The 20,370-nt window shown below is 38.0% G+C and overlaps 1 protein-coding gene across 1 annotated transcript in view; it reads right to left on the bottom strand.

Annotated features, from left to right (window-relative positions):
- The window catches only part of NNT (nicotinamide nucleotide transhydrogenase), a 44,090-nt gene that overhangs the window by 14,418 nt on the left and 9,302 nt on the right, over nucleotides 1–20,370 (bottom strand). The window contains exons 4-17 of the mRNA XM_009324541.1: nucleotides 19,610–19,697; nucleotides 18,822–18,910; nucleotides 17,005–17,192; nucleotides 16,110–16,243; nucleotides 14,153–14,344; nucleotides 12,866–13,019; nucleotides 11,801–11,962; nucleotides 10,855–10,965; nucleotides 9,942–10,087; nucleotides 8,774–8,969; nucleotides 7,915–8,148; nucleotides 5,891–6,051; nucleotides 4,969–5,148; nucleotides 412–571 (exon numbers count right to left, since the gene is read on the bottom strand). Coding sequence (XP_009322816.1) covers nucleotides 412–571; nucleotides 4,969–5,148; nucleotides 5,891–6,051; nucleotides 7,915–8,148; nucleotides 8,774–8,969; nucleotides 9,942–10,087; nucleotides 10,855–10,965; nucleotides 11,801–11,962; nucleotides 12,866–13,019; nucleotides 14,153–14,344; nucleotides 16,110–16,243; nucleotides 17,005–17,192; nucleotides 18,822–18,910; nucleotides 19,610–19,697 — 2,195 coding nt within the window. The remainder of the gene's footprint in view (nucleotides 1–411; nucleotides 572–4,968; nucleotides 5,149–5,890; nucleotides 6,052–7,914; nucleotides 8,149–8,773; nucleotides 8,970–9,941; nucleotides 10,088–10,854; nucleotides 10,966–11,800; nucleotides 11,963–12,865; nucleotides 13,020–14,152; nucleotides 14,345–16,109; nucleotides 16,244–17,004; nucleotides 17,193–18,821; nucleotides 18,911–19,609; nucleotides 19,698–20,370) is intronic.

The raw sequence follows: 20,370 nt of genomic DNA, 5'->3' as shown, positions 1-20,370 counted from the left end.
TAAACAAAATCCTCTCTTTCAGTAACTTAACAGACAGCTATTTTGTTATTGGTACCACTGGTACTGTGGTAGTGCTTGGAAACTCGCACCACAACAGCTGTACACAAAATTAACTGTAAACATAATTTACAAAAGACAGTCTTTGTCCTGAAGAATTTAAAATCTAAATAAATGGGACAAAGTCTGAAGAGACACACACAAGGAGAAATAAAGTGGCATACACAGAGGAATGATGACTGACCTGGGAACAAAAACAGATCCCACAGACACAGTCAACATTTGACATGCTGCTGCTATGTTGCAACTGCAAGAGAGGCTATGGTTTTTTGTTCTGTTTTGGGGTTTTGTTTGTTTGTTTTTTTAATAATACATCCTGTGGACATCCTGCTGTATGAGTCAAGAGTGTCTTACCTGGAGTAATAATAATATTATTGGCTTCCTTTATCATTTCAATTGCATTGTCCACATTGATTTCTGTGTGGGTTCCAGTAATTTCCATGGGCTTCCCACCAGCTGTTGACGTGGTGCCATAGCCCCCTAGAATCACATTTGCAAGGGAACGGTTCATAGCCTGAAAGACAAGAGGGTTTTGATCAGCTAAAGATGAAATCCAAAAATAAAGGAGAGAAGATGTCCACAAAGAAAACTTACAAAAATATTAAAGCCTTCCTGACAATAGTCTTTACCTGCTAGTTTTGCCTGCTTACAACTCAAAACTTCTTAGAAGAGGCTCCTTAAAACAGAGACCCAGATTAACACAACAACAGCCAAGTATCAGCTTCTAACACATTATGTTATGCATATAATGAGAAAGCATCAGCATTTCCCCAAGACAAAGAACAAAACAACACAAATAACAAATATTGGTCTCTTTCTGTTCTTAAAAGGCAGGGATATAAAAGAATGCATATTTGATGACAGACTTTTTTTTTTTTTTTTTTACATATATATACACACACAATTTTTGCAAGGTATTTTCTTAAGCTCTTGAGCAATTCAACATGTAAGCACGGAAATGCTATATGACAGCATGGAAACCATGTAGCTCTTACAGGTAGTACAGAATCAAAGCTCCTACAGCATCAAGACAGGAAAGAACACAACAAAGCTAAGTAGCCACACAAAACTAACCAAATGCTAACTTCAAAACAAATTGTAATAAACTGAAGGGGGCCATTAACTTACTGGCTGAGCACCAAAGGGGAACAAGAGATCTTAAACTAGGAGCTTTAAGAGGAGAACACATCCTGAAAATTTGGCTCTGTTAGATACATAGCCAGGAAAAGCCACTGGCTAAATGCTTTCACTGGCATGTCTCCTTGTGAGTGTGGTCCCAAAGCAATATCTGGCAATATCTGGAAGCAGGCAAAACTTGTAATTGCAGTAAACAAAACTTTAGAAGCAGGAAAGAAACAGGATAAATTGCTTCTTTAATTAAACATGTGTGTCATACATCTGCTGTGCTAGCTCAGAAACCACAGCAAAATTTAAGAATGGATCTGGAGAGGCACACATACAAGCAAGAGGAAACACCCACACAAAAGTATGCCTCCAAGTGTCCATTTTCCACTGACATTTCAAACCATGTAACTCCACAGGGTTTTTGCTGTAGCCTGAGGAGGTATGCCATTCTGTGAAATTCATCATCTAGCAAATAAGCACAACAAAGATGTTAGAAGAACTTTTGTTTATCCTGATAAATCATTACTGTTTCAGATACTGTAAGGAAGGCACACAAATGCAGTGAAGTCAGCATCTTTCTACCGTCTGCAGTAGGCAGTAGTTCATATCCTCTAAGAACATACTGCCTTTGACGTGTACCACAACATTAAAGCGTCAAACAGAAAAACAGACTACTTAATATATTACAGCAGTTGAATGTCAGGTAAGACAGCCTAGACAGAAGAAAAACCTCTTCAGCTATTGCGCACGCTAAGCTTACAAGAAGCAAAGCACTTTCTACACATATCTAAACCAAAAGACAACAGTAAGACCAAGCCAAAGGAAAAAAAAAGTTCAAATATTATTAGAAATCTGAGAATCCACACAAAGCAAGCATGAGATTGAACCACCCTTGCCTGGCTCCGCACCAAAGTGCCAAGGAAAGAAGAGGGAAGTCTGGCAAAAAACAAAGGGGGTGGTACAGAAGGCTTCAAAATGAGCCAAGACCTCATCAAGCAACAATTAACCAATACAGCTAAGACCTACTCAGCAGAGGGACAGTGTGGAAACTCTTCTTATAGCCTCTTTCACCTCCTTTACCACCACAGACCACAAACATACATGAATAAAGTGCAGGCTTCACCATTCACACATAATCCAACCACCAGCAAAAAGCCCTCTATGCTGTGCATACACAGGTGATACTGGCCAGGAGCTTACAGCCCAGGGCAAACCAAATTCTTGATCCACGAGAACTCCAAGTCCTTCCACTGTGCCCACAGAAACTGCACAGCTAATACAGGTGACGGGCCAGCACACAATTTATAAGACTAACACAATTTGTCGCTACTCTTGCTCTGTTTCATCACCCCAATTAATGGTTCCTCTTCAACCTGAAGCATTTTCCCCATCCCTAAGCACACTGATTCTAGTACTACAGTTGCGATCATCAAGTATTCACTCTGAAAAAAAAAAAGGGGGGGGGGGGAGAAGGACATGCTAATACAATCAAGTGTTCTGACGAAGACATGTGTTAGCATTTTAAAAGAAGTCAGAATTCACAGGATGAGTGAACAGTACAGGCCTTTGCTTTTTTTGTTCTGAAGTTACATTCTTTGTCCTTAACTCACTCTACTAACAGGCACAAAAGAGGGATGGGTGGTAAGTCAAGCAGATATGAGTGCAAAAACTAAGTTGTTATCTGAATACATGTTGGCCAATTTTATCAACTCAAGCTTTAAGAGAGAATCTGGATAGGCTTTGGATGATTAAGCTACAGTTTTATCACAAAAAGTAATTGGAAATGTTGTACAAAGAAGGTTTCAACCATTAAGATGTTTCCACAAACACCACCTCATCTGTACTAGCTAAGCTTCAATAAATATACTGCTTTGGATGGAAGTCGTACTTGGCGGGGGGGAGGGAAAGGAGGGGAAAACTGTTGCTTCCTTAGCAGAGGTTGCAACAGCCTAAAGCAGTTTATTGAAACTCTTGAGCATTTTTTCTCCTGAAATGCAGCTTCAAGACAATGATACTGAATCCCCCGATTATAACAATGCTTTTAGAAGTAATGATTTCTGTTAAAGGAAGTAAAGCAGAAAAGTGCTGGGCTAGAAACAAGTTATTCTGCTCATTGTGCAGAAATTATATAAAATAATTTTAATTTTACTGGCTGATCAACTTTAATTGTCTAAGCTTATGTAAAGTAGCACAAGATTTCTAGAATACTACCTCAGAAACTAAACTTCCTGAAATTTGAGAAATACATAGAGGAACTATGAACTACATCTTAGCAACCTGATCTAGTTGAAGATGTCTGGGCTCATTGCAGGGCGGCTGGACTAGATGACCTTTAAAGGTCCCTTCTAACCCAAACTATTCTATGATTATATGAAAGCCACTCTGTCACTGCACAACTATTTTGCCAATTACTTCCCCAGGCTTCCTATTTACCTAGATTCCTCCAACCAACAGATACAAGCATCTCAAAACTCCAAGTGCTGAGATGAGCTAGCAATAAAATAAAAAAAAGGAAGGGGACAGTAAAAGAAAAATGAAGGTATAGAATGACTATACCTACTGGTAAATACATACCCATCAGATCATATTTTCACCAAGACTTACATGACTTGGATATTTAAAGAACATACTTTTCATACCTGTGTTGCCCATAAGCTTCATCTTTCTACCGATATGGACTAAATTGCTAACTGTATACAAATATATATGTATTTATATATAAAAAGATGTCCCATGAGCCACATAATCTGATTTGCTTTTGATAAGGAGATACAAAATGTTCAAGAAAGAACAAGATTCTTTAAAATTCATACCTGGGATTGTTCATTTGAACTCGCCTCCACGAAGCTGCACAAAAATACTTTTTTAAGCTTTCCTGAAATTGCTCCTCAAGAGAGATGAAAACGAATTATACTGAACATTCCTAACATGGTAACAACTCTATTTATCAGCAGATACGAAGTAAAAGACAACAGCCAGGGCTGACCATAGGAAAACATTAGGACAGGAGAACAGTGACACTGATCATACAAGAACACAAGGGCAGAAGTGAAACAGAATTACATAACAGAGCATCAGGAGGTTGGCAGCTGTTGCACTATGAACAGTTTTCTTTAAGTCATTACCTCTCCATCTCTGAAAACAAAAAGGAGAGAGACATGGGAAAACAAGAGACTTCTGTACAAATGTTTCGGGGAAAAGGAGACCATTACTAATAATACAATATGATTTACACACAGAGTTGAAGCTCAAGTTTGCTCTGACACAGACATTAGAATTAGCAATACATTAATGCAAGCCTGCTGCCACCCCGTGGTACTTCAAAGTAGCTGCTCTGAAGAAAGTAGCACACTTTCCTACACTCAAAAAACCAAACTTTAAATTACTCTCTAACTGAACCAAACATTTTTTTTTAGAGGAACTCACTACTTAAAGTACCTCCTGCTGATAAATTTTAGTTTTAGCTTAAACTTAACACCACCGCAGAGTGATATGACTAAAAAAACCCAACCCAAACAGCTGAGCACAAGTAATCATACCTATCTGAGCCCAGATTCAAACCCTCAATGCTCAAGCCAATACAAGGGCTTTCCTCAGTTTTGGTTTGGAGAGATACGTACTTCGAAGAGAGATGACTGACATCTAGTCCAACAGTTTCAAGCAAGAATTTTCTAGTCTATAAACACCTAGCAGCTTGATCTTCCAATTGCTTATCTTCCTAGCAAACATGCTGAATAACTTTTTTCATTACTTAGAAAACAAGCATAATTTCTGCTGACTTCTTACCACACACATGATGTAAGAGAGGATGGCCCCAGAGGAGCCAATGAGTGCACCAACAATGGTCAGCAAGTTGTTGTTCAGTAGGAAGCCCTCAGCACACAAAGCCCATCCAGAATAACTGTTCAGGACAGTAATAACTACAGGCATGTCAGCACCTCCAATAGCTGCTGTTAAAGTGACACCCTGGAAAATAAAAGAAAATATTTCAGTGTAAGCTACAACTAAGGAGAACATGCAGAGAAGACAGGCTGCCTGCAGCACTGAAAAATAAGTATCAAGTTACTTAATTCTATTCAGTATTTTCAATGTAGAAGACATCAAGCTGTGGCCTGAGGATTAGACTTACTGATTTTGCCTTTTGAGAGAGGACAGGAAGGTACTCCACTGCCCTCATCCTATGCTTAGTCACATATTTTTACTTGCAAAAATATCCTATCAACTCCACAGACCTGTTTATACCATCAAGGGGTTCATACTGAGCAGTCTTTGCCAGACTCAGTTTACAGAATGGTAATATTCAGGGTAAATTTTGCAACAGCTGGTATGAGTGAATGGGGAGAAGTTACACATGGGGATAATCTTACTAAGTTATCATGATAACCTATAGATCCAGTGCTCTTTTAAGTATTTTAAGGATAAAACTTTCCAAAAAGTCTTTTAAAATACCAGTTTGTCACCTAAAAGGATCCATTAAGTCATAGCTGCAAAAGTAATTATATACATACATGCCTGTTCTCTGGAAGAGTTCTGGTTTACAGCTAGATTTAGGAAAGTCAGTTGCTACTTGCTACTGCAAGTTAGCATACAGGCACTATGATGATCATGACTCAGGATGGTAAAATACAGTCATTAACAGGAAACTTGCAAAGTTGAAGAACAAACTGCTTGTTTAATTTGTTTCACCTCCTGCAGTTCCCCAACTTACCATTATGGCTGAGAGAGCTGACACAGAACCTAAGCAAGTAATTCCCGTAGTGTAACTAGGATCGATCATGTACGGAACCATTCCACCAATGCTGGCAGCCAGCAATCCTGCATTCAATGCATGTCGACCAGGCAACAGCAGTGGCGCAGAATTCAGAATACCTGCAATCAAACGCATATTCAGAGACCGACACATACATGCAGGAGAGCCTGTCTCTTGCCTTCAGAGAAGACTGAATACCTCAGCAAAAGAAAAATTAAAAAAGGGAGGGGCAGAAGATAAAAGTTAGTTGAAGCTGAGACCTTCTGCTGACTTAATATTGCAACATATTCAAACTTACTCTAGCTTCTCAAATACTCCTGTTTAAACTCATTTTACTTCCTAATCTTGCTGAAGTGCTTCAGAATAATCACAAAAATCTCTTCTCCTCTTGAAAAGCTTTTTTCTTCTTAAATAAAAAAAAGTACTTGCATTCTGGCCCCAAGTCTTTGCATGTTGTGTATGACGCTCTGCAATAGGAAGCTTTGACCTGGAACTTCCTAGTACAGGTATTATCTCAGTCTCTCAAAAGCTGTGCTTAGAAAATATGACTGCACAGATAACCCCAAATATAAAAAAATCCTGCTTTCAAATGCTTTAATTTCACCAGTACCCTTACTCACACAGACTTCCCACAGCTTTCCACACTGGCAGAGACTTGAGGGGAAAAGAGGGTTTTGTATTTGTGTGATTCAGTTTAAAAAGACAATTACATATTTATTTTCACCCTAGGATTTTTTTCCTCCAAACTACACAGCAAAGAGTAAAAATAATGGAAGTTTATCTGTTACTTTTGGTGTAATTACTTACCAAGTGTCTCATTTAAATGTAGCTGAATTTAAGGAAAAAAAAAAAGTGAACTGTGGTCTCAGGATTAGGAGTCAAATTATGTGACTTACTACCTCTAGTTCAACAGTATAGACAAGCTTATTATTATCATGCTGATATGAAAATGCAAGGGGGGGGGGATTAAACAAAAACAGGACAGTGGGCTGAAACAGGCAGTGAAGCTCACCAAGGACATACTCACAAATCACTGAGGGGGTAGAGGGGGTATGATGGATAAGAGAAAAAAAAATAACCAAGAAATAAATGAGTAACTACTTAGCAGAAATACATACTACTGACAAATCCTTCAAAAGATTATTAGAGAAGACAGCTTTCCATCCATGTCATGCTTCCTCCTTCAATGGCTGGTCTCATAAACACTGAAGAAAGCAAACAGATGTTTCCCAAAGGAACTATTGCAAAGCTAGTAACAGGATTAGTAATAGGAAGCTCTTAGCTGGTACTTCTTAGTACAGGTATTATCTCAGTCTCTCAAAAGCTGTGTGCTTACAAAACCAAAAATAAATGCAATAAAGAAACCTCCAGGTGCATAAGAATCAGGAATTAGTGAGTATTTAATTTAGAAGGCATATTTACTAAAACACTAAGAAGTATGGAGCATGGAGTTTGCACAGTAGGTAAATAGTGAACTGAATGGTTTAAAGTGTGGCAGTCTTAACTGGTACTGCAAGCTACCTACCTAAATGAAGCCTGCAATGCTAAGAACAAAATCCCATAAATATTAGTGGTGCTTACTGACTCCAGTAACACCAGGGTTTCAATTAAAATGTCTGCTCAGGAATACGAAGTTGTGATCGTGAAAGTTCAATAAAATCAATTAGAGAAACAGCGTCAGGTAGTGTCTTAACAACACTAAAGCAACACTTATTTCTAGACAAGATGAACTGAGGGAAGCTTACATGACTTTGTAATTAATAGCAGTAGTATGTCCAAGCACTGAAGACAAACCTTTCATAACTAAAGCTGCACACAAATTAAACAATTAAAAAGAAAAAAAGTACACTCATAAGAGTTAAACTTTTACCTGATGGAAAATACAAGGTTTCTTTCCAGTTACACAGCAGTCTAAAGGCAGAGCTAAACCCTGGGGGAAAAAAACCTTTAACAAATACTTAGTTCTGAACAGAAGGCCTCACCTTGCAGTTTTCCATAAGCAACAAGAGAGCCACTAAAAGTCACTCCACCAATGTATGTGCCAAGGTATGCCACAACCTTGGTGAGGTTTGCAGCTGGATCAGTAGCGAAGTGAGGATATTCAATCATGTATTCTGCTACACAGGTGAGCACAGCAGCCAAACCAACCAAACTATGGAAAGCAGCCACTAGCTGAGGCAGATCTGTAATCTGGATGCGTTTAGCGATCGTCAAACCTATTGAGAATCAAAGACAGAAGCAAAGTCTTACAAAACACAACCAATCTGTGCAGCTAGAAATTAATGTATCATGGTTCAGTGTGCAATGAATACATGCACACACGTGCCTGTTCCAATGGAAAAAATTGTTCTACACTAGAAATTGCTATGGCATTTAACTGAAAGCTGCATATGTGTATTTTGTGCAATGAGGGTATCATGGAAATTAGAGAGAAGATTAAAGCATATCATGTTCTTAGAAGCTTCACTAAATATTGAGAAATTCAACATTTTCTGTGACAAAAGCACAGTGTGAAAAAGGGAATTTGGCAGCATTCAGTCAGGAACTGAACAAAAGTATGAAGTTGGGCAAGTTCATTCACCTCTGCATACCCTGTTTCCCTAACAGAGATGATGTGCTCCTGCTTTTCCACCAGCCTCACCATTCTTTACCACATTCTGATACATTAATAAAAGCCCTGGGACTTACAATTCTTTGTTCACATATTTGCAAAATAACATACACAAGCCATAAATGTAAGTTAGTCAATTCACCTGTGAGCTATACAATATTTTGTGCATATACAGCTTGCATAAATGCATATGTAGAGCATACAGTAAGTTTATAGTATCATGCACATACCTATGGTACCACCAAATGCCATTGCACCTGACATCTGCGCCAACAATTCAGGTGAGGGTTTAAGGCCTCCAAGAGTTGCTGCTAAGCCTCCTGCAACACCAATCATACCCAAAGCATTTCCAAGACGAGCTGTTCCTTGGGTAGACAGACCGGCCAGGGCACCAACACAGCATAAGCCTGAGCCCAGATACATCATCTTTAAAATAAAAAAAACATCAATATACATACATGAAGTAGAGACAAAGCCCAAAATCATTACAAAAATCTTTCTGATTATTAACACAAAAGGGCTGATTTCTCCAGAATGTGTGTAAATCACAGTTCATAAGTCAAAACTCTTGACTGTGAGAAACTGTTGTACAGGATGTGATTTTGGTCAATTAATATGTGGTATCTATTAAAACTTCTTCCCCACTTTATGACCTTGGTTTATCTGCACTGTGAATACTAAAATTGAGTCAGGCCAATTTTCCTCATCAGTTCAGAAGCAAGTTTTTCTTTAGTACAAACCCAAAGCTGAACTGTCCTGTTCATTACAGGAATAGTTTCAGAATTTGCTTATGGCACATCTGAACTCCTGTTTTCAAAAGTATAAAACAAACTTAAATGAAGTGAGCTGTACATGTCTAGATAACTGAAAAAACTCAAATATATTACAGGCCCCTGGCATAAAGGTATGTGTGATTCACTTTTTCCAAACACAGAAGGCAATACACATTCATTTTTCTTACTAATAAAACAAATGCAAACAAAAGTTTACCATAAAAGGTGCTATAAGTACAATCCCTGTACATCCCTCTGTGCTGAAATCTCATTCCATCCAGATGTCATACTCACTTTAACTGTCACGCCAAGTTAAATTTTCAGAAACATTTAAACAAAGACTGATTTCTGTAGTCGCTCTAATACTTAAGCTGTAATTTAGGAAAACTGTCCAATAAATAACAAAGTAACTGCTGCTTTACAGGAAAAAACAACCCAATGCTTATTTGCAGATTCAGCATTTGGGGTACAATTGCAAAATTAATCAACTCCAGATTGGCCTTATGGGAATACATAGCTGATGAAAAGACCACGGCTAATTTGCTGTTTACTCCTCAACACAGTAAGCAGTGAAGGAGCATATCATGCTGTGAACAGTGGGCTAAGAGCCACAAAGTTATCTTACCTGTTCAATATTATAGCCACCATTGAGAGCAGCTGCATAGCCTCCTACGAATACACCACCAGGAAGTAGGTACAAGTAGTTGTACTCAGGAGGATCTGTAGGACGTTTGAACATATCCAGCATTCTCTGTGTAACTAGAAACCCACCTGGCCAAAGTAAAGGAACGATTTTACAAAAATAAAATCTGAAACTAAGCATATACCAAGCTGTAAGAGAAATATTTGGTTAAGCCATATTACCACACAAAGTTAGCAACTGACATGAATAAAGCCTCTGAAAAGCTAGTAATCTAGAAAACCACAAGGAAACAAAGGTGTAATCGCGGTGAGATCCTGTTGTCTTTAACCTTTGGAGGAAATTCATAAAATGAGCAGTTGGAAAGCCTGGAGGACTCGCTCTGGCTCCATACTCTACGCTGACTGTAGGATACAGCTTAGTTTATGACTGTATCCTTTTCCCTATCCACTCTAGCAAAAAGCAGTATTTATAAGTCACATTGCTCACTTTATCATCTTTTTTATTCGTGAAACTGGCACTGCTGAAGCTCAAGCAAGCAGAATTTTGTTCTACGCCAGTGGTATATTTTTAAAGTAGGAAAAGGAATACAAGGACAAACGCAGTACCATCTTGGGATGTACAGGAAAAGATATTTCATATTATCATCACCCAAAGGATACTGTAAAATAAAAATGCACATTTAAATGCTTCCCTAAAAAAAGGTTACACCACAGGGTGTGCAAACCAGATACAATAACTACTATGAAAATTTGGGAGGGGAGGTTCTTTATTGATGGATACTCTCAGGTCCTATTCCCAGAACAGTATTTCTGGCATCTATACAATTAAAGAGCTAGAAGAAATAATTACACAAGTGCTTTAAAGTTACCCTCAGGAGAAAACCTAACATTCATACCTGCAATATTGACTGAAGAGATAAAGGTTGAAAGCACTGCTAGACTTTGAGGAGTGTTTTCAGGGAGATAGTTTCCTCCCATCAATACCAGCCCACCAACTGCAGTTAGTCCTATTTAAAAGAGAAAAAAAAGTGTTACTGAACCTTAAAAGGCTCTATACCTATAGCAAGTTTTCTTTCAGCTGTCAAACAGATACCAGTCAACTCAAATTTTGACCCCTACTCTACACATTACTATTTAAACAAAGACTACCGTGGTCTTTTTCAGCAATATAAACATGTTTCAAAAGAAAAAAATTAGTGTATGAATATAGTTTTGAAGTACAGTGCCTCAAGCACAGAGTCAGCCACTGAGTACTTGTTTGATAAAAGAAACTTTGCTTTTAACAGTCAAAGTAGATCAGACTCATGACCTGTCACATATATACACACAGATACATAAAACAGTACGTATTTATAGAATTATGAATCTTACAGGTCACTTAGGAATTTTTTCTTTTTCTCCCCTCTCAAAACACATAGTTTGAGGAGAGGAAAAAAAGAATGCAGAATATATGAAAGACAAGTTATTTTCAGGGCAACGTTTTTGAGAGATGGGAGGAAAGATGTGTTCTATGAAAGGAGAGACTGCAGCATTCCAAGTAAAACAAACTTTAAAGCAAACAGGTTAAGAGTGAAAAATTACTTATAAAAATTGAAAATACACAACACCACATTTGCCCTTTTGAAAAAACATACTCTCAGAAAGAGAGTGTCCTTGCCATTTATGAAAGTAAACTCAGACATGTGAAGTAGTACTAGGCTCTTTGGCATTTTAAAAGGCTTATCAGCAGACTTCTGCCTTAAGTTCAAGTAAAAGGAGCTGTGCCTTCAATTTGTATACTTCAAATGTGTCTCCATTTGTGTACTTCAAATGGAAAATAAGCAGTTCGTGACACCTACTTACCTGAAATAGCATTAGTCACTGACATGAGTGGAGAGTGAAGAGCAGGAGTCACGCCCCATACTGTATGGTATCCCACTATTCCAGCTAGGCCAAATGTTGTCACCATTTGCGTGAAAGCAGTATTAGGAGCTACAACGCCCAGTCCTAACATGCTGGCTAAACCTAGAAGAAAAGCACAGCAAAACTTTTCTATAACTTTTCAATGGTTTCTTTCATTTAAACTCTGTACAACAGGAGTCCAGTGTTGAGCTAAAAGCAAAATGGAGTTTTGTGCATGGACTTGTTTCAAGATCAGCTGGATCATCCTTGTCAACTACAAGGCTCTTTCAGTGCTAGTGCTTCTTTTACAACAGAAAATAAAACCATAAATATAATACACACATCTTTGTTACACATGCACACAAAGTAGCAAAGATAGGTTTCTACACCAACCCTGAATCCTGTCACTCTCCTGTTCTATAGCAAAAATGTAGAAGAGTCACAGTCATGTTGAGATACTACCTGGAAGACTCAAAGCATGCATATGAAGAACAGAGGTTAAAATTAAGAATACTCAATTCATTAATTACCTCATGCAGAAGTTCTGATGCACACAGAACACCAAATGACAAGAGCAGCCAATATTTATTTGTCAAGAAAAGTCCTATTCTCAGTACTTCAGTAGACTGTGGACATTTAAGTCTCATACAATACATTAAAGTTTGAAGAAAGCAATGGCATTGAATTGATCCTGCTGCAAAGTATGGGGGCACAGTCCCCAGCAGGAGTCCTTCAGAATTTTAAATATTTTACTGATATTTAAATAAAGCCAAACATACATACATGCACACAGCATGAGTCAGCACTGTTTGAAGTGTTAATACTTTTGGTTAAATTTCTAAAATTTTATTTTCCCTCTCAAGAGCAATTATTACACTACACTGATTTTGCACTAGGATACACCAGCCAATCAACTGCTCTCCCAACTAGTTATTGAATTGAATAAGTACAATGAGGAGTCACTTAACAGCATTAGCCAAATGAGAAGCACTCTACACTGATTCTCCAACTCTGGAAGTTGCCTACCTGTTGTGTATACAGATGCACTAGTCATAGTTTTTCTAAAAGGTGTAATAGTAGCTGCTTTTTCCGCTTCCAGCTCTGCTACAGTCTTCTGCTTCACAGGAGCTCCTTGAGGAACGTTATTTGGTGGAGGTGCTGGGAAAATCACCTTGCCATCCTGACAAGAGATATTTACAGTTATCCCTAACATGGCAGATGCTTTATAGTTAGAGGAGCCTATTCTTAATCCTGCAACTCAGATATGTCTTAACATTCTACAGCCATGCCACAAGAACATCTTCCTTTTCTGCATCAGCAGAATTTTGCAGGGCTGGATGATCAGTACAGCCTGACCAAGTTAATCAAACCAGTTTACACATTCTTCAGACAAGATTTAACATCAGTGTCCAAAAACACCTGGCAGAAGCACAGCATAAGGCTTGAAAGCAGAAACCAAAACAAAGAGGTAAAGTTCCTTAAATGGAGAACATTTACGCAAAATAAAACAGGGTCTTGGAAATAGCAAAAATCTGCTACAGATCTGAACTATAATCAGAGCCTGCCCAGACCTCAGCTAGGTACACCAACCTGTGACGTCTCACATTTCTTGCTGTTCTCCAGGCCTCTGGAGGAATAACTGCTGGAGCTGTCAGACCTGAGTTGCACATACCACTTTAGTGGTCTGGGAGGGCTGAAATCAATGCAAGCCTCCTCCAGAGTAGGTATCATAAGCATTACAAACCGTTGTCAACGTTACGCAGCAAAACTCAACAGAAATTAACACCTCTTACCTAAACAGTCATAGTAACTTCCTAATAGCTGCAGGAGGAGAGCCCATACTGGCCCATGCCCTAAATTTGTATTTTATTATTTCGTAATAGAGCTTAAAGTATCCTGCATATTCTAGTTCCACCAGTTTTTTCTGAAGTTACTCTTATAAGAACAGAAACATGTATTTATTTTTTAAAAAAAAAAGTTTTTCTGGTCCTGCAGTAATGTTTCAAACATGTTTTAAACAACTATGCTTTTATCACATGAATACAACATGAAAATTTAATCTTTCTCCTATTTTTCAATAGTAGACATAAGGTTTGTTTAACCATGATAAGACGACAAAAGCAAAGAGGTTTCCCTTCACAAAAAGGGACAGAGGAATATTCAGCTGAATACAAACACAACTGCCCACACTGTCCATCAAGCCACATCTGGTCTATTGGCATGCAGTATCTTTGAATGCATTTTAAAGAGACAACACTGATAAATATAAAACTATGTACTCACAAATTAAGAAGATAGTATTTACTGACTTACCTTCATGACTACAGTTCCTCTAACAACATGATCCAAAGTCCCATAATCAAATTCATCTTTTGGATCAAAGTAGAAGTTCTCCTTGTCAGGACTAATAGCCTTTAGGAGTTTTATAATATTATTGGAATACAGAGTGCTGGCCTGAGTAGCCATTCTGCTAGGCAGGTCTGTGTAGCCAATGTGTGTAACACCCTGAAAAAAATTCAAGTAAAATATTAAGGATTAGTTCAATCTCTGAAGAAGCAGCATCTCTTCCAATATATCCTTCTGGAAATACATATCCAAACTGTTTCACTTTTTTCTGTTTTTAACCCCAGCTAAAACTGTTACCTGCAGCTCTAACATTATTAAGTCAGGGGAGGATTACTCACAACAGTTACAGAATTCAACATGATCAAACCCAACACCTTAAATGCTATTAACAACAAGCCTACACAGAGAGGAAGATGCACTGATGCAAGAGGTTGTCCTCTCCAAATCCTACCATTCCCTCAGAACTTAGCTGCTTAAAGCAACCAGGTAACAGATTATCCTGCCTAATGCTTGGCATCTTCTCAGTCCTTCTGGAGAGCATGCAGTGGAAGCAACTTTCTATATGACAGAGGAGTGAAGGGAGCGTCCTCAGAGTTAGGCAGCTGTGCAAGTAATATGCCCAGGTTCACATTTATGTAAAGATGTAACATAATATATCTTTAAACATTTGTTTAAAGAACAAATGTGAGTATACCTGGCTACCAGGCTCTTGAGCTTTTGGAAAGTATGGGAAGCTGAGGCTGGCATACATGCTTCATGTTCAAGCAGGCTTCTGTTAAAACACTGCTCCTGCAACTCACAGCTAAGATCTATGCATGCTTCCAGGAACTCTGGCTTCTTAATGCAATGCTCCGGCACACTGCTAATAGTTCTGCACTGCTGCTCTTTTCCACAGCTCAGTGCCAGTACACTATATCCAGGGGTGACACTCCCCTGACTAAAAGCGCTCCATATAAATTCTTCATGCAAGTATCTGCTCATTTCTGTTCTACATACTCTAATTTCAGTTTTTAAGCAATGACATCAAAAGCCTTAGGAAACCACAAAGCCAAATACAGTGAGTGACTCATGATATATACACACACAGCCCTGCTTATATAAATGACAACCATGGAAGCAGTATGTCCTACAGGCTTCCCTAATAACAGCATTATGTCCTTACATTACCAAACAACAACCTTGGAAATCTGCTACTTCAAATCTTATCACCCAAATTGCTATAACTACTAGTAGATTTTTCACAAGTACCAAGAATAAAACCCAAAAAGCAGAAAAACAAGCTCTCAACTGAGCCAATGAACACTGCAGCAAAACCGAAGTAGTTAGTTCAGTCCAGAGCAAAATTGCTTACTTTAATGAACCAATTCACACTACTCCTAGATTGGGTTACAAGTGGTTTGGATACTCTAGGGCAGACACACTCATGCTGGCGAAGTTAAAGACATACAAAGGCAGCACCCTCCTGAAGCTGCAGTTATATTGACCTAAGCCAGAGACTTTGCACTGAAGTAAATACTGACATAGTCTGAACCTGCTTAGCTTACCTATGATAGGGACTGTTAACGTCAGTTCTGGGAGGTGATGGGCAAGCCAAAGAAGTTATTGCTATTGCTGTCTCTTTAGGTAGACCAAGAAATAGACATCAAACCACACCCTCAACTCAGCAGAGACAAATCACTGGACTTGGGAAGTCTAAGTAGTAACACTTCCATAGTTAACAACCAAATTAACACTATACAGAGGTATTTGTTTCTTTACAAATCTTCAAATTATTATACATAGAGATGACCAGTGACCACATGCAAATCTAAATGATTACTTAAGCCCAAATAGCAAAATCAGCTACTCATTTTCAGCATACAGTTTACAAAACACAATGTGAATTCATGCAAACTGAGAATGATCTGCAGATTAAAATGCTCACCTTATGAACATACATTTCTCCAGGCTTTGTAGTCTCAATGTTTCCCCCTGCTTCTGCAGCTAAATCCACAACAACTGAACCTTCCTTCATTGATTCAATCATATCTTTCTTAAACAAGATGGGAGCTTTTTTGCCTGATAAGACAAGGCATAGTAAGTTAAACACAAAATACAGCTTTTTGTCTGTAGAGCTCAGGAGATGCGTTCTCCCCTTCTCTCTATATATATAAACCTTATTTTTCTAAGCAAAATTTTGAAATAATTAGTACCTAGGATGGAACGTCACAGAAGGTTTGTTTATACAGGCAGAGAGAAGAGATGCTAGAACATCTTGCTCCCAACCATCTACAAAAAAGTATGCATGGGTAGTCTACCAAAGATGCTGGCAAGTCCAATTTTGTCCTCAGTAAACTGACAACATCCAATCTTACAATTCAAGTCATAACCAAAAAAAAGAAACACCACACCATAAGTTATTGACAGACAGATGTTGTGCAATACAAAGCACTAAAATCTACGCTCTACCTTACTATGTTTCAAATAGAAGAGACAGTACTGTTTCAATTGGACTTGTTTCAGTGCACAAGCTGGATAGCAGAAGTAGCAGCGATGCAATAAATATGCAAGAGAATTACATATTCTTACTTTATTACTATCTACTCCTTGTTTAATAAGAAAACATGATGCTATTGAGTCAAAGACAGCTAGTTTGTGAAAACAAAACTTGTAAAAAAAGTCACACACTTTAAAAACAGGCATTTATCAGGGAAAGGAAAAGGTACATGCTCACACAGATATAATTCATTAACACCTCTGTTTTCACTGCAGGCATAGCTCCGAAACATGCCAACTTACACAAGATAAATGAAAATTAGCATCTTGCACATAAAACATACCTGGAATAAGTGCTGTAGTGATGATAATATCAACGTCTTGGCACTGCTTGGCAAAGAGTTTCATTTCAGCTTCAATAAATTCTTTGGACATTTCTTTAGCATAACCACCTTGTCCCTCTCCAGATTCCTTTAGGTCTACTTCTAAAGGCTCGGCACCAAGAGACTTGAACTGTTCCAGAGCTGCAGCTCTAGGAAAAGAAAATTGCAGGGGAGGAAATAACCACTACTTTAAAAATCCACCATGACTTTTCTGGTCTTTTTAGTAGCAGTCTTCAGACAAGAGACCTAAAACTTATTCTAGGATTAAGGAAACCATAACTGAAGTCCTCAGCTTTCTGTATTTAGTGAAAAAAGTAATTGCATCACTAAGTTTAGGTCCCTAATGAAGATACTTGGATAAGGAATGAAGGCAGCCTCCGGTTTCCTGTACAGTCAGCACAGTTGCTCCAAGAAAAGGCTCAAAGCTAGGAGCTTAACTGTTGACTAACTTTGCTCACCCATTTCTCGTCATGACCTGGCAGATCTACAGCCCAAACTTAGATGCCCAAGATAGGTGATGAATACACAACCTGTGGCCCTGTCTTTAATCTGTGAAATGGGAAATACTAATAAGTCTTATTTTCACAGGGAAAATTGCTTGGGGGGGATGGTGGTGGTTTGGGTTTTTTTGTTTGTTTTTTGTTTTGTTTTTTACAGTTAACCTGTAAATCAGTAATTTGTTTTGCATCATGTGATATCACAGTAAGTAACAACACTAAATTTCAGTGTTAGATGAATTTTCACAACATGCAGAGGATTTAACACAAAAATTCAGGCACACCAAAAAACCATATAAAAACTATACAGGATGCTTAAGAAGGGAATTAAAAATATCTGAAAAGTTTTAGACAGATTTTGATCACGCTTTTACGAGAAATAAACTCTTTCCAGTTTGTTTTAAGGCATATGCAGCTTTTCTAACAAACCAGAGTGAAGGGTTTTTTCGTATTGCACATTGTAAATCTGGACATATGTTCATTTTTATTCTTTCATATTAGATATAGCTAAGTAGCACTAGATGCAACTTCTGTATAAAAACAAACATTTATAAGTAATTTTAATGCAAATACACTATTAAGCATATAAAAATTCAATATAAAAAGGCCATTTATTAGAAAAAAATTTAATGACGTTTGCAGTCCCTGTAGCTGTAAGATGAAAAATGTTCGTGCTCTGTAATTTTCCCAGTCTATTGCTCTAAAAAATGGCTATGGGACAAAATAATCCTTCCAAACATAACAAAGAAACCTGAGGAAAGCAGCATTTAAAGTAGCTGCAGTTTCTGTTCTTTCATCTTGAGTTTCATAAATAAAATAACTTGATCTCTTTCTCTCCTTCAGCAGATTGAAAGAAGTGTCTCTCCGAAGAGTTCCTAGCTGGCCTCTCTGGGATCAGGAAAGTAGAGGTGAATGAGAGTATGCAGCTATGAACCTGCATCAAAGCAAGCTATAAATGAGAGCATAAAGATTATCTCTTTACTGTTTTCCCTGTGTCCCCATGAAGAACAGACACATGAAATTCTGGATAAAAGCCCTAACTTTCTCATTTTTATAAAGCAACGATTTTTTATTCATATAGTTCTGAATGATTTGATGAGAAGGACTCTGGAAGGTTTGCTTGTTTTGAGGTATAAAAAAATGGAGGAGTAATGATGGAACAAAAATGGTAGGAAAGGAATTGTGATTCAGTGCAGTACAAGTGCTTTCACTGTAATACAGCTACAAACTACTCAATCTTAAAATAATTTCAGATTGCTATTACCATTTTCACACACCTACCTAGTATCAAATCCACGAACCACTGCACCCATTGATTTAGCTGCTCCTGCAGAAGCCAGGCCAGCAACTCCTCCTCCGATGATCAAGACCTAGAATGATACCATCATCATGCTTGGAGCATAAACCAAAACTAGAGCTGGTTAGAAAAGCAGCAGCATTGTACTGCTTTCACAACTGCAGATACATCTCATTAACCAGCCATTTAAACAAGTTACCTTAGGACACAGATCCCAAAATTACTTTAGTAAAGCTGCCCTGTAAATCTAACAGTTTAAAAGCTATAACTCCTAACTTCACTTATCTGAGAGCCAAGTCACTTACATAAACTGTTAGCTATAGATAAGTACAGGTTTTCTCCTTAATTTTTCTTCTTTTTTTTCCTTCCCTAATTCTACTTTCATTTCTGCTCAACCCAATCCACCTGCAATTCCAATCAAGCAATCCTTTCCATCACAGCCTTCAACACACCAGAAATCCCAACATCTGACTTTTCTTAACTGCTTCCTTGCCTTTCCCCATCTGGGAAAAAAAAAAAACCCATCCATGTATAGCTAGTCTGATGTTTAAAACTAAGCAAACTTAAACTCAAATTATTCTATTGTTCCCAAAAAAAATGACACTACAGGTAGTGAACAAAAATTGGTATGGGAATAACTATAGGGATTTCTGAAGTCTCTAGAACTAGCCCCAAGGCAGGAAAAAATGCCTTTTAACAGTTTCAGCAGTGGTTAGCTGTGCTCAGGAACTCACATATTCTTCTGCCACGGTATCTGTTTAATTGCACATACCTTTGCTGGAGGAACTTTACCAGCAGCTGTGATCTGACCCGTGAAAAATCGACCAAAGTGATTTGCTGCCAGTACCACAGCCTTGTAACTGTCAATTAAGGATGAACACATATCAGTATTTTCCCAGGCTCAGTACAATTACATTTATGACAGAAATCAAAAGGATGAACAGTTAACCATCACATGCATCAGATAAAGCAAGTGTAATATTTTACTACTGAGCACAAGTTTAATAGTCTTCATTCATATTCTTTGACTTTTTTTAAAATCATGGAACGCATTTTCAGCCAGAATTTTTGGACTGCAATATACTGGATGTCCACAACTATTCACTCTCAAATAAAATTTTACCTGAATAATAAATGCATAACTTGCCAAAAGTTACCTTTGTGGTCTTTGAAGCTACCTTCAAAGGGTGTAACCTGAGGCTTGTTAGGGAAGGAAACATGAACAGGCAATTGCAAAACCCAAAGTAGTTTTGCAGTAAGCTCACTTACACAAGCAAGCACATGTTCAAAAAAAGATACTCTGACCCTAACTCTGCAGCACTATATGGCTTAGGGAAAATAGCTTAACCTTGCTACTTCTTTTGCCCCATCTGCTTTGCAGTCATCCAAGCATGGGTGTCTGGACACCAAATTAACATCAGTAGAGCTATCTGAAAATGCAGATTAATGTGTAATTATGTCTTTTCTTAACAGTGCACATTCTCTTGCATTTTTACTAACAGTGCTGTGGTTCAACAGTCCCATGGTTCAACA

The sequence above is a fragment of the Pygoscelis adeliae genome, unplaced genomic scaffold, assembly GCF_000699105.1.
Source record: "Pygoscelis adeliae isolate BGI_AS28 unplaced genomic scaffold, ASM69910v1 Scaffold320, whole genome shotgun sequence".
Classification (NCBI taxonomy): Eukaryota; Metazoa; Chordata; class Aves; order Sphenisciformes; family Spheniscidae; genus Pygoscelis; species Pygoscelis adeliae.
The sequence above is the reverse complement of the archived record's forward strand: the minus strand, read 5'-3'. Positions and strand labels throughout refer to the sequence as shown.